Here is a 12,500-nt window from a genome sequence, read left to right on the forward strand (position 1 = left end):
TCAGTGCTTCGTTCGGTGCAGTAAAAGGTAACAGATGACGTCATAAGCTCTTTCCACCAGTCACCAGCACACACAAACAATCTCCCAACCCACCCAAGACAGTAAACAATGAGATAATAACGATAGACAGACAGAACACCAAACAAGCGGTGAATAGCCTCCAGTGATAGGAAATTCCAATCCAGCTGCGAATAATATTTGGTTTGTGGGTTTTATTTGGGGTTTAGTGCTTGTTTTATGTCTGGGGGAGTAAATGGAGTGTTAAATTACTAAACCTGGAGTGTAAGGGGACAGGTGGTGGTGTGACAAGAAAAGGTGGTGAGAAGGGACAGGTGGTGGTGTGGAAAGGTGGTGGTGGTGGTGTGGGGGGTTGGAGGCATACACGCATACTTGAACGACGCTGTTTGTCTGTATATCGCACGTCCTGGGAAAAAATAAACATAAACATTCTCTGAGATAAGAAACAGTCCACTTTTGCAGACATCAATCAACAATAATCAGACGCCAACTAGCATGACGAGCGATGGTAGAGACCAGGCGACCTTATAGAGTGTGGGCAAGAACCTCCGCCGCGGCACACAACAAACGCCAGAGCTGTAACTCAGACCAATGATGCCAGTTAATGGAGACTACTGAACTCTTGCTGTTATATATCCACAATCCATCTCTGGTCACGTATCTGGTATGCATTCAAAGAGATTACATTCCCGAAAAGATACACAGGCAGACGGATATACGAACGGATGTAAAATGCATTCCTGAGTCCACTTGACTGGAATATATTCACAGATTTATGTCCTGGTTCAAATGCGTTCGTATGGTGACTGCTCATCGTATCAGAAGATGTAAAAAAGCTAACTGGATGAGCATTCGAAAAACAACATTAATATCCATAAATAATATAAAATGACATTGATAATCTACCTTAACTACTAAAAATAATTAGTAACAGGGAAAAAATAGAGATATTTTTCTTAATATTTTCTGGGGCTTAAATTTGTCAGGCGTTAAGTGTATTGATTTAAAATAAGAATATAAATGTATTTTGTATTATTATTGGCTATTATATGTGTGTTTAGGAGTAATCAACACATTTCATGTTACCAGGAATAACAACGGACGGAACCTATGTGTGTATCCAGGCACTGAGCTTTACTGTACACTTATCTTTACCCTGAAGTGAGGTGTACAGACCACCTGTCAAAGTTCATGGAAGGCTTAAGGCATTCCATCAACTATTTTTTCAAATATAACCTACTGTCAAAATCACTGTATAATGACATAATCATTTACAAATATAAAAAGTCATCCTTTGACAGATACCTGATTCACCGTCTGGCGTTCTTTAATCACGGGAAAACAAACTTGTAAAAAATATTTAGAATTTTTGGATATATCTGTGATTTTTCTCTACCAATATCAATACAAATTTCATCATTTACGTGCTAGTATTTTAGTGACTTGTGAATCAGCGTCTTAGCCTTATACAATGACAACTTATAAGAACATAAGAAAAATAAGAAGAGTCTGTAGAGCCGGTTGGCCTGTGCGCCAGCAGCTCCTGTCAAAGGTTACCACTCTCTATCATCCATGAATCTATCTAGCCTCCTTTTTAAAACTTTCCAGAGTTCCCCTTACTACTAAAGTTGCCCAAGCTTGTTCCACTCGTCCACCACCCTATTTGTGAACCAGTTTCTTCCTATCTCCCTCCTAAACCTAAACTTATCCAACTTGAATCCGTTGCTCCAAGTCCTATCCTGCTCGGATATTATAAGAACTTTATCTATATCCCCTTTATTGATTCCTTTCACCCACTTAAATACTTCTATCATATCTCCCCGCACTCTTCGTCTTTCTAGGGAATGCAAGTTTAGTGACATTCCCACGAGGTTAACTTCTATACAAAATCTCAATAAGAAATTTGGTACAATACTCGGACGAAAGCTCAGAAGGACAGAACCAATCTCTATAACCCCACCAACCCAGATCAACCTAACCCAAATCAATCCAACCCAGATCAACCCAACCCAGATCAACCCAACCCAGATCAACCCAACCTACCGTACTTAGACATAGCTGACAGGCTGCCCCAGAGCTAGTAAGGCTAAAGAAGATTTATATTATTCGTAAATAAAAAGTGTAGGGAGAGATAAGCTAACGTTGTCAATTTTACTCATCGAGGCGCCCCCTTAAAAAACTGTGTTGATATTTGACGTAGGATAATTTGGACTGATCAAGATTATATAACAGGGAACAAAAAACCTTGTGGCAGGGGAGGGAGGGTGAGGGAGGAGGGAGGGAGCAGGGGAGGGTGGGGGGAGAGGGAAGGAGAACAGGGAGGGAGGGGCAGGGGAGGGAGGGGCAGGGGAGGGGGCAGGGAGGGGAAGACAGTAGGTGGTGAGGGGTAGTAGGGAAGACGCCTCACAAAGGGACAAGGTGGACGACTCGGGTACTTGGTCCATAAAATCAACATTAATATCCACGGTCGAGTCTTGTGTTAATGGAATCACCTGAAGATCAAACTCCAGTGTACTTCACCTGATGATGAAACAGTAATGCTAACCTAACCTAACCTCCCTCCCAGGTAAAGTCAGGGTCTGGATACTCCACACCTACATAGCGTCTGGATACTCCACACCTACACAGCGCATCATGATTGTACCGATATTACGGAAACTAAGAATGCAATCTTCCTTATTACCTGTTAATTACTGTAATTGACCTGTGGGAGTTAATGAGATATTAAATAATGATCAAACTATTATTATTATTATTATTATTATTATTATTATTATTATTATTATTATTACTTGAATAATCATTATTAATTTTATTTTAATATAACATCTCTCGGAAGATTACCAAGTGGACGCTGTTAAAATTGTTAAAATTATTACGTGCAAATTACCATCCACTCAAGAAGTATGACCTTCCTCTGACAATACTACCTTCCGTGTTCCGTTTATGGCGGAGCAAAATACAGGAAGTCCTGACAGATCTGTAAAAACTGACATTACAAACTCATACTGGCGACTGACTGTGTATGAACGATAGAACGAAATAATAAGCAAAGTAAAGTCACGTACAGATGTTGACTCACAGGTATACGAACGCTCATTATTATTGTTATTTACATCTGTTAAAAACGCGTACGTATGATCGGTTATTCTCTGGTTAAAGCAAAAGAGAGAATCCCGTTTTCTTTCATGCCTTTCACAAAACAAGAAAAAAATCAATTTAAAAATAACACGATGGGAAAATTTTCATCATGACAATAAGGATTTTTTTTTAGTAATTCAGATAACTTGTAAATATCATCCAACGACATTTCTGTTTTGTTTTGTCAACTAACGAGTGAACTGTGACGTCATGGGTCAATGTTTGCAATGATGAAAATAATAGGGAGTAAATTTACCCACATGTCTCCTCCTCCTTTCCCGCCCACCACATATAAAAAATAACAATCCATCAAATTTGCACTGAACCTAAAATGGGTAAATTTCTGTATACAACGAGAGAGAAAGAGAAGAAAGAGAGAGAGAGAGAGAATATAAGAGAATAACACAGATGGTAAGAGAACTAAGGAGACACTCGTCACATTAAAACATGAGAGAAGAACACAATTAACTTGATAAACATTACTAATTATGTGATGACTTTATCTTACGTCACCACACCGTGCAATATGAAAGGACACACTGTAAGATAAACTCAAGAAAAAAAACAACTCTCAAACGCTACTCTGTACTTAAAAATAAAGAAATTGCGTTACAGAATCATAAACTTGGCCTTGAGATTAGTATGCATCAGGGGGTGGTTGGTTTGCACACTCTATACCCGACGCGGTGGTGGCCTGGTGGGGGTCAACGAATATTGCGGTGCAGTAGGACATGACCTCCCTCCGGCGCAGCTGTGACCTGGCGCACTGTTCATTTCCATCTCTCTCTCTCTCTCTCTATCTATCTATTCTGCCTTTCTTCCTTTTTATCTTCTCTTTATTTGTTATTATCTCTTCCCTTCCTTCAATCTCTCTCTCTATCTCCCTCTCTCCTCCTCATATTTCTTCATCTCTCCTTCCCGTCTTTGTGTAAACACCAAAGCTATCCTCCCTCACATCTATTCACTAGCTGGCACGTCTTAACATTCCTGGTTCGTGGAGTTGAGAAACAGGTGGGTGGGTGGGTGAGTGGGTGGGTTTGGTGAGTGGGTGGGTGGGTGAGTGAGTGGTCAGTCTTAATGGGCCCTCTGTCTTAATGGTTAGATTGGGGCCTATTAGGACCTAGGTCAAGTAGTTATCAACACCCTACCTAAATGGACCCCCTAAATACAATGATTAGGATGATTACGTTAGATTAGCTTGGGGTCTATTAGGACAGGGCCCATTTAACCTTTAGCCATTGGGTCAAAGCAGGAATGTTGGTATATGTCAACACCCATTTGTGTTTATACTATACAATGCCCCACCCCACCTCACCCCACCCCGGTGCCCAACCTCCAGTGCCCACATCAACCCAGTACCATCAACCCCCACTACCCACATCAACCTCCAGTACTCTCATCAACCTCCAGTACCCACATCAACCTCCAGTACCCATATCAACCCCAGTACCCACATCAACCCCCACTACCCACATCAACCCTCCAGTGCCCACATTAACCTCCAGTACCCATATCAACCCCAGTACCCACATCAACCCCCACTACCCACATCAACCCTCCAGTGCCCACATTAACCTCCAGTACCCATATCAACCCCAGTACCCACATCAACCCTCCAGTACCCACATCAACCCCAGGCACCACATCAACCCCCACTACCCACATCAACCCTCCAGTGCCCACATTAACCCTCCAGTACCATATCAACCTCTCAGTACCACATCAACCCCACTGCCCACATCAACCCTCCAGTGCTCATGACAACTCTGTGTTCAGATTAAACTTTAGTACTCACATCAACCTCAAGCCATTTCCATGACTGAATTCTCCAGTACCACATCAACCTCCAGTACCTACATCACGTCCCCCACCACCACATCAACCCTCCAGTGCCTAAGCATTAACCTCCAAAATGCAACAACCAGTAATTTCACATCAACCCTCTAGTGTGTCACACCACCCAGGTACTCACATACATCAACCCAGTACTCATATCAACCCTAGTATTTCACATCAACTCCCACTCACACCACATCAACCTCCAGTGGCCTACATCAACTTCAGTACTCACATCAACCCCCTACTACTCCACATCGAACCTCCATGCCCACATCAAAACACCTTAATTGATTATCACAACCAACACAACAACAGAAAGGTGCTTTAACAGTTTTTTTATCAATCAAAGGTAAATAAAAGACGGTGTTAGTTCAGTACAACTGGCTCATTGCAGAGCAACGCAAATGCTTGAGACTCTGATACCACTGACTTTGATAGAGATGTAGGGGTGGGGAGCGGGGAGAGGGGATGAGGGGGAGGGGGGGATGGAGGGGAGGGGATGGAGGGGGGGAGGGGGGATGGAGGGGAGGGGGGATGGAGGGGAGGGGGATGGAGGGAGGGGATGAGGGGGAGGGGATGGAGGGGGAGGGGGAGATGGAGGGGGGGGGATGAGGGAAGGATGGAGGGGTGTCACACTAATGGTAAAGTAATTCCACTGATGCATATATATATACATAAACATAGACGCACGCACGCACGCACGCACGCACGCACACGTGCCACACACACACACACACACACACACACACGCACACACTACATTGAGACAGTGTAAACCTTTGCGTCTGAAGGAGGAGGAAGGAAATTTACACTATATGTACGTATTTATTCCTGATAACACAAGTACTTAGGATAGTAGGTTACGATGACCAACAGGTTATAAGAGAATGTCTGCTTCTTATAGACAAAATGTCGAATATAAGTAGGTATACATCCTCAAAGTCCAAGGCATCATGTTTACAGTCACGAGCAAGTTATATTTTAAATGACACAGTGGGAGTGAAGTATATCAAGCTCAAGTTTCACTGATATCTGATCTCCGACACGCTTCTGTTGACACTACACGTCTGACGCATATCACACACGACAATTCCAAGAGCTCTGTGATAAGATGTACGACTAACAAAAGATGAGAGTGACATGATAAAAAAGATCTTCAAGTGTGGGAACATCAGCTGAACTTCATCGGGGTGTTGACCGTGAAGGGCAAGAGAATAAGGAATGTGAAGATACAAAATAACGCACAGGAGACGAATCACGACAAGTTTCGCCTACCAGGGCTGAGGATTTGGAGGACTATTAAATGATTGAGGCGATGGGGAGGAAGACATCAGTGGGCTGTAAGATGAAGAATGCCGCCGTCCCTATCTTGGGGTAGAGTCAGTAACGATGAACGTCTATAATTCATTGCGATTAACATTTGAGACGCAGGGATCTTGGTGCCCCGGAGTGGTGAGACGGTGAACAGGTAGTGGGGTAGATCTTCCTGAAATAGTATTAAGAGACTCATGATTCTAGGCAAGGGTTTAAAATAAAGTCTTATATGCTGAAATTATGTTAAATCATTCGGAACTTTTAGTTCTTAAGGACAAAACACAAGTAAAATATTGATTTACTGTGACTTTTGACAATATTTATCGCCGTTTATGCAGAAGACTGATAAGAGTTACATTGAGTGAGCCACGAATATTGACAGAGTTATTTGTTTATTGTGGCATTAATATAATTTATATTAGACAGACGTGATGGACGAGCTGTGAAAGTGATGAACAGTGTTTGGACGCAAGAAGTAAACATTGATCTTATCAGCAAACATTATTCTTCACTTTCACACTCATTCTCCTTCACGACTAACTGCTAAACATACAATGGTGACGGTACAAGGTGTGCCACAAGGTTTGGTGTTGTGACTTTCATAATGCCTTGGTCATGAGGATAAGTTATGGGCCAAATTAAGCTAGAAAAGGACTTATTTGTAGCCAGCATGGCCCCCCCCCGCCTGAGGTACAAGGAATGTCCACCAGCTGCAGCCGAGGTGGATCTTACGCCTCTCTACCTGTAGGGGAAGTCGACGATATCCATGTCCAAGGTGAGTGACAAACTGTTTATAATTTCCAATAGTAAAGTCAATAATAAAATGAAAATTTATCATGGGAGAGCCCTAGGGGGTTCAGCGCTTCCAACAGCCTCTCGTTATTGGGATAAATATTACTAAAATTTAATACCACACAATCTCTTAGGTACCGATGAGCTGCTGACTCAAGTGTGAACGGTTCTGGTATTATGAAACAACACAACCACGCGCTGAACAATTCTACCTTTACCATAGACCTTTACAGTCGTCCTCTACGTGATAGGCGGGTGAGGGAGACGTGATACTTGGACTAGTGTGTTGAAGGGGAGATGAGGCTTCCTGTCACCAAGTTCTCCGTGTGTCTGAGCGTCCTGTGAGGAGTTAAAACCTCCAACACCTCCAAAAGTATGTAGTGCCGACTTATTTGAGTAACACATCTGTCGACACTTGGTGGAAAAAAATAATCATTTTCAGGCCACGTGTTGCATCACTTGTCCTCCAACGATTTCCAACTAAAATTTAAATAGACAATAATGTTGACCTCAATATCCGATTCCTCGCACTCTGAAAGATGGTCTTTAATGTTTCCTCGTCTTCAAAAATTATTTATCAAGCAAAGGATAAAATAATAAAAAGACGCCTAATAAATTTTCTCCCACAGTAAATTTCTCAACCTTTATTAATTTCGTCGAAGCTCACCCAGCGAGGAGCGTCCAGCACAACTCTCTTGTTTAATGTATCTTATGTGTATGGAAAGAAAATCTATATAATCTAATTCTTGACTGTATAGAAACTACTGAGCCACGAGTTCATTGTCTGAATTAGAATAAAAACTGACTCTCCAAATTATTCTATTTCGCCTTAAAAATTAAATAAATGGACATGTTTTGATTGTTAGTTGAAAAACCCGGCAAAAATACCCTGAAGGCTTAATAAACATCTTGCATGAGTCGACAGAGATTCTCTCTTTATCAGCAGCCATAAAAATTATGTTATGACGCTTGTGAATGTTGGTGAGGGGCTCCAGGCTCACCTCTCACGCCACACAAACTTTAAGCTAAATATTCTGAAGGTCTTGGGGAGGAGTTTGTATCCGGGTGACACCTTGGGGACCGGTCAAATGGGCCCCAGCAGCACCAACCTACCCAGTTATAATGGGTTCTAGTCCAATGTGAGCCTCAGTCATGCACCAGAATATAAGGTATCAACCCACTCTACAGTATATATGTTGTCTTAAGTGTTTCTTTAAGAGAGCAACAGCCCTCAAAAGGCTGAGCCATTTAATATTAGTCTACGTTACTGTACTATTTTCATCAATATATTATCTGGTTCAATAAAGGAATTCACTCGCTCATACGCCGCAAGCATTATGGTCATATAAGGTCAGATTAACATGACTACTGTTAAGGGGGCGTCCTCCTTCAGGTGGGCAGCCTCACCCGGTCCACAGTACCTCCCCGCCGTATACACAAATGAGGAGCTCGGCGCCAGGACTGGTTGTGGTGACGGTGGAGTGTCTTTAACGGTGCTACTGCGGCACTGACCGCTCCAACTCCCTCACCTGATGATGAAGTGGACAGCCAACAGTTTATAGTCCCGCTTTGAATATTGGACGCTGCCCCCCGCACAGTTACTCACAGATGCATCCTATTATTATTATTATTATTTATTTATTTATTGATCACCACCACGATGATTGCCAATAACAAAGCCAATTTATATTCCTGTATGGATATATATATATATACACAGTATACCCACAAATTTAATACACGAACCAAAAATAAATTATCGAGTGAAATTTAGGTCTTTAAGCACGTAACAGATTCTTTTTAGAATAAAATTAAACAACCCCAGTTGGAGGCCTCGGCTGTGTCGGAAACCAAAGCAGCAGTGCGTCCCAGGTGTGTTCTTGTAATTAAGGACCATCATGACTTTGACCTTCTGACCTCAGTCATAAACACAGGCACTACAAAGGTTGGTTTGGCTAACAGACAAAGTTATTGTACATATATTCTTGCTTTGTTCGGCGTGGATGTAAACATTATACGACCATGCGCGTGCCCGCACACACATGCATGCGCGCACAGTGTTAATCTGCAGAAAATTTCTTAAATTCAAGGATAAGTGAGCCACATCTTGGTAAGTGAGTGACGTTTCACGGTAAGACGCACATCTCGCCCCAGGGAGAAGGAGAAACACACCACAAGATAACACAAACTGACGGTCAATCTAAGAAACAAATATAATCAATGTAGTAATTTATGAAGATGACCCAGAGGTTATTACACCATGGAAAATAACCAACTTTAATACTTTCATCAAAATGTAATAAAAAATCGAGAATAATCTGTAAGTTTTCTTCAGTGACATACACCACCACATGTTACAGTCATACAACACCTTTAAAACAGATTTGCTTGTATTCTTGTATTCTACCGTTTAAATTAATAAGTATTTTATAGTAGTTTTAGAAAGTGATCAATTAGTCCCCTTCACTAGTGCGTTTACAGGAGGTCGTCAGGTTTTGTGCAGCCCTTTGTTTGTTTACATTCAACAGAAGGAAACTCGTAATAATAAAAATACTATGGAATCAAAGTAAAACATTATTAAAACAAATACCTCAATGTAATAATTTGTGTAATGTTTATATGATGACAAACCCCTGTAAACGCACGAGTGAAGGGGACTGTATAGTACACGTGATCAACACCGTCTTTTGAGTTACAGGTTTCTTCCACTCTGTTTACGCAGTAGAAACCCATTAACCGGTGACTTAAAACAATCCTGGAGGCAACAACTTAAAGACCAGAGCCGGTGGTTATTCGTGATGTAGTTCCAGACTCATTATTTATTTGTTTACAAGCAATTGTAGCCAGGAGGAAGGCTTCTCACGTCCGAGCAGTTGCAGATCAATGGACTACTACCATCAGGAAGCATGATTAGTAGTGGCAGATGGTGTTATGGGTTAGGTGTTGGTGTATACTGATGTAATGAACAAAGAGAAGACATTATTGTAAGAAATGAATGAAAGATTTTACACAGCGAAATAAGCTAGGGTGCTTAATCTTCACGTGATATTTTGAGAGGGTAGAGGGCATTCCATCTTGGTCAAGGACAAGTGCATTTAGTGGGTCGACGTCAAGAGGTCAGTCGTGATTGTGGTGTCCAGCAGTTGAGGTGAGTTTTACTGCCTCGTTAGCCCAGCAGGGAGCCACCACCTCTCCTTCACTGTGAGTGCTGATCCCCCGAGGTATACATCACCAGCTGCCGCACACGTCATATTGTGTTACTCGTAACACTTGTAGACGACTCGGTAAGACGATACATAATTATTAAGGAATGCATGTCCGTGGAGGGGAGTGGTGATGGGAGGAGGAGTAGGGAGAAATGACCGAAGGAAGGAGAGAGGAAGAGAGGTAAGGGGAGAGAGAGAGAACCATCGTCATCCGGTAACACGCGCGCACTCTTCATCAGGCTCGTGGCGCTTCTCTCACACAGTTCTCAATCTCACCACCAGAGTAACATAACCTCACATAGGGGGTCAAGCAAATTAAGGTATCTAAGATTTCTAGTTCATACGATACTGGTTTGTAAACTCTCCCCTGTGTGTGTAAACACAACCTAACGCTAATTATTGCGCGCGCGCGCACACATACATACATACATACATACACACACACACACACACCCCCACCCCACCCCAAGTTCCGACAAACAATATGGTGTCAACATTGATTCCCAGTTAAGACTTTCAACGTTCATACACAGTTGTTGTTCCTAAGACAGCAAAATGGTAATAAAATGCGTTTTACTGCACCAACGTCGTCACGAGCGGCCACCCACGAGTGTTTGAGGTGGTTGGCTGTCGGCCTTCACGTGCTTCAGGTGTGTGGAGATGGTTCCATACACCTGAAGCATACCACAGTCTCATTTCAAATAAATAAATCTTATCACAAACGCTTAGTCTTATTTATACATCCTTTTACACATCTAATATTTTATAATCTTACAGAACGGATTACTTGAAGATTAGAGCCTTCTTTATTTCACCTTAAGATTAACCCAACCTAAACCTAACCTAATCCGTGCAGGTAGAGTTAAGATGTTTACTCATCAGGTGAAATCACCTTAAGATTAACCCAACCTAAACCTAACCTAATCCGTGCAGGTAGAGTTAAGATGTTTACTCATCAGGTGAAATAAGTTTGGGGGGAGGAGTAAACATCAGGTGGTCCGGAAATATTAATGAGCCACGTGAAGTCTCTGCAATGTTTACAACGTTCACTAAATAGTTAATATCTACAGCTGCCTCCTCTACGCTGGCTGCCTTCATGAGGTCCTGCTTATCACCAAGATCTACGAACACTAAGGATGTCTACACTAGTGGTACCAGTGGTGGGGTACACAAGAGGGTGGGTACTAGAGGTGGGGTACACAAGAGGGTGGGTACTAGAGGTGGGGTGGCACAGGTGGGTACCAGGAGGTGGGCACACAAGAGGGTGGGTACTAGAGGTGGGCACACAAGAGGGTGGGCACCAGAGGTGGGGGCACACAAGAGGGTGGGGTGAGGTGGGATACACAAGAGGGTGGGTACTAGGAGGTGGATACACAAGAGGGTGGGCACCAGAGGTGGGACACACAAGAGGGTGGGGTACTAGAGGTGGGGTACACAAGAGGGTGGGTACTCAGAGGTGGGGGCACAAGAGGGTGGGCACTTCAGAGGTAAGAGGGTGGGTACCAGAGGTGGATACACAAGAGGGTGGGTACTAGAGGTGGGGGGCACACAAGAGGGTGGGCACTAGAGGTGGGGGTACACAAGAGGGTGGGTACTAGAGGGGGTACACAAGAGGGTGGGTACTAGAGGGCACAAGAGGGAGGCACTAGAGGTGGGGGTACACAAGAGGGTGGCACTAGAGGTGGGGTGCCACAAGAGGGTGGCACCAGAGGTGGGATACACACAAGAGGGTGGGGTACTCAGAGGTGGGCACAAGAGGGTGGGTACTAGAGGTGGGGTACACAAGAGGGTGGGTACCAGAGGTGGGATACACAGGAGAGTACCAGCGGTGGGGTACACAAGAGGGTGGGTACTAGAGGTGGGGTACACAAGAGGGTGGGTACCAGAGGTGGGATACACAGGAGAGTACCAGCGGTGGGGTACACAAGAGGGTACCAGGAGCTAACTCGAAACAATGGTTTTATATTAGACAAATTTAGATTCAGGCGCGAGATAGATAAACACTGGTTTGGAAATAAAGTAGCGAATGAGTGGAACAAGTTACCAAACATCATCATTAACTCGAACATGTTGAATAGCTTCAAATATAGGTTAGACGGATATATGAGCGACAGGGGTTGGGTGTAAACGAGACTGCTCACTATGGGCCAATAAACCGGCTGCAGTTTCCTCCATTCTTATGACTGTTTA

The 12,500-nt window shown here is 43.2% G+C and overlaps 1 protein-coding gene across 1 annotated transcript; it reads left to right on the forward strand.

Annotated features, from left to right (window-relative positions):
* Positions 1 to 4,455: 4,455 nt before the first annotated feature.
* Positions 4,456 to 4,920, forward strand: LOC121864284 (putative uncharacterized protein DDB_G0291608). The gene has a single exon (XM_042363371.1). The coding sequence runs from the start codon at positions 4,456 to 4,458 to the stop codon at positions 4,918 to 4,920; it is 465 nt and encodes a 154-aa protein (XP_042219305.1).
* The last annotated feature ends 7,580 nt before the right edge of the window (positions 4,921 to 12,500 follow it).

Source organism: Homarus americanus, unplaced genomic scaffold (assembly GCF_018991925.1).
Source record: "Homarus americanus isolate GMGI-L3 unplaced genomic scaffold, GMGI_Hamer_2.0 scaffold26351, whole genome shotgun sequence".
NCBI lineage: Eukaryota > Metazoa > Arthropoda > Malacostraca > Decapoda > Nephropidae > Homarus > Homarus americanus.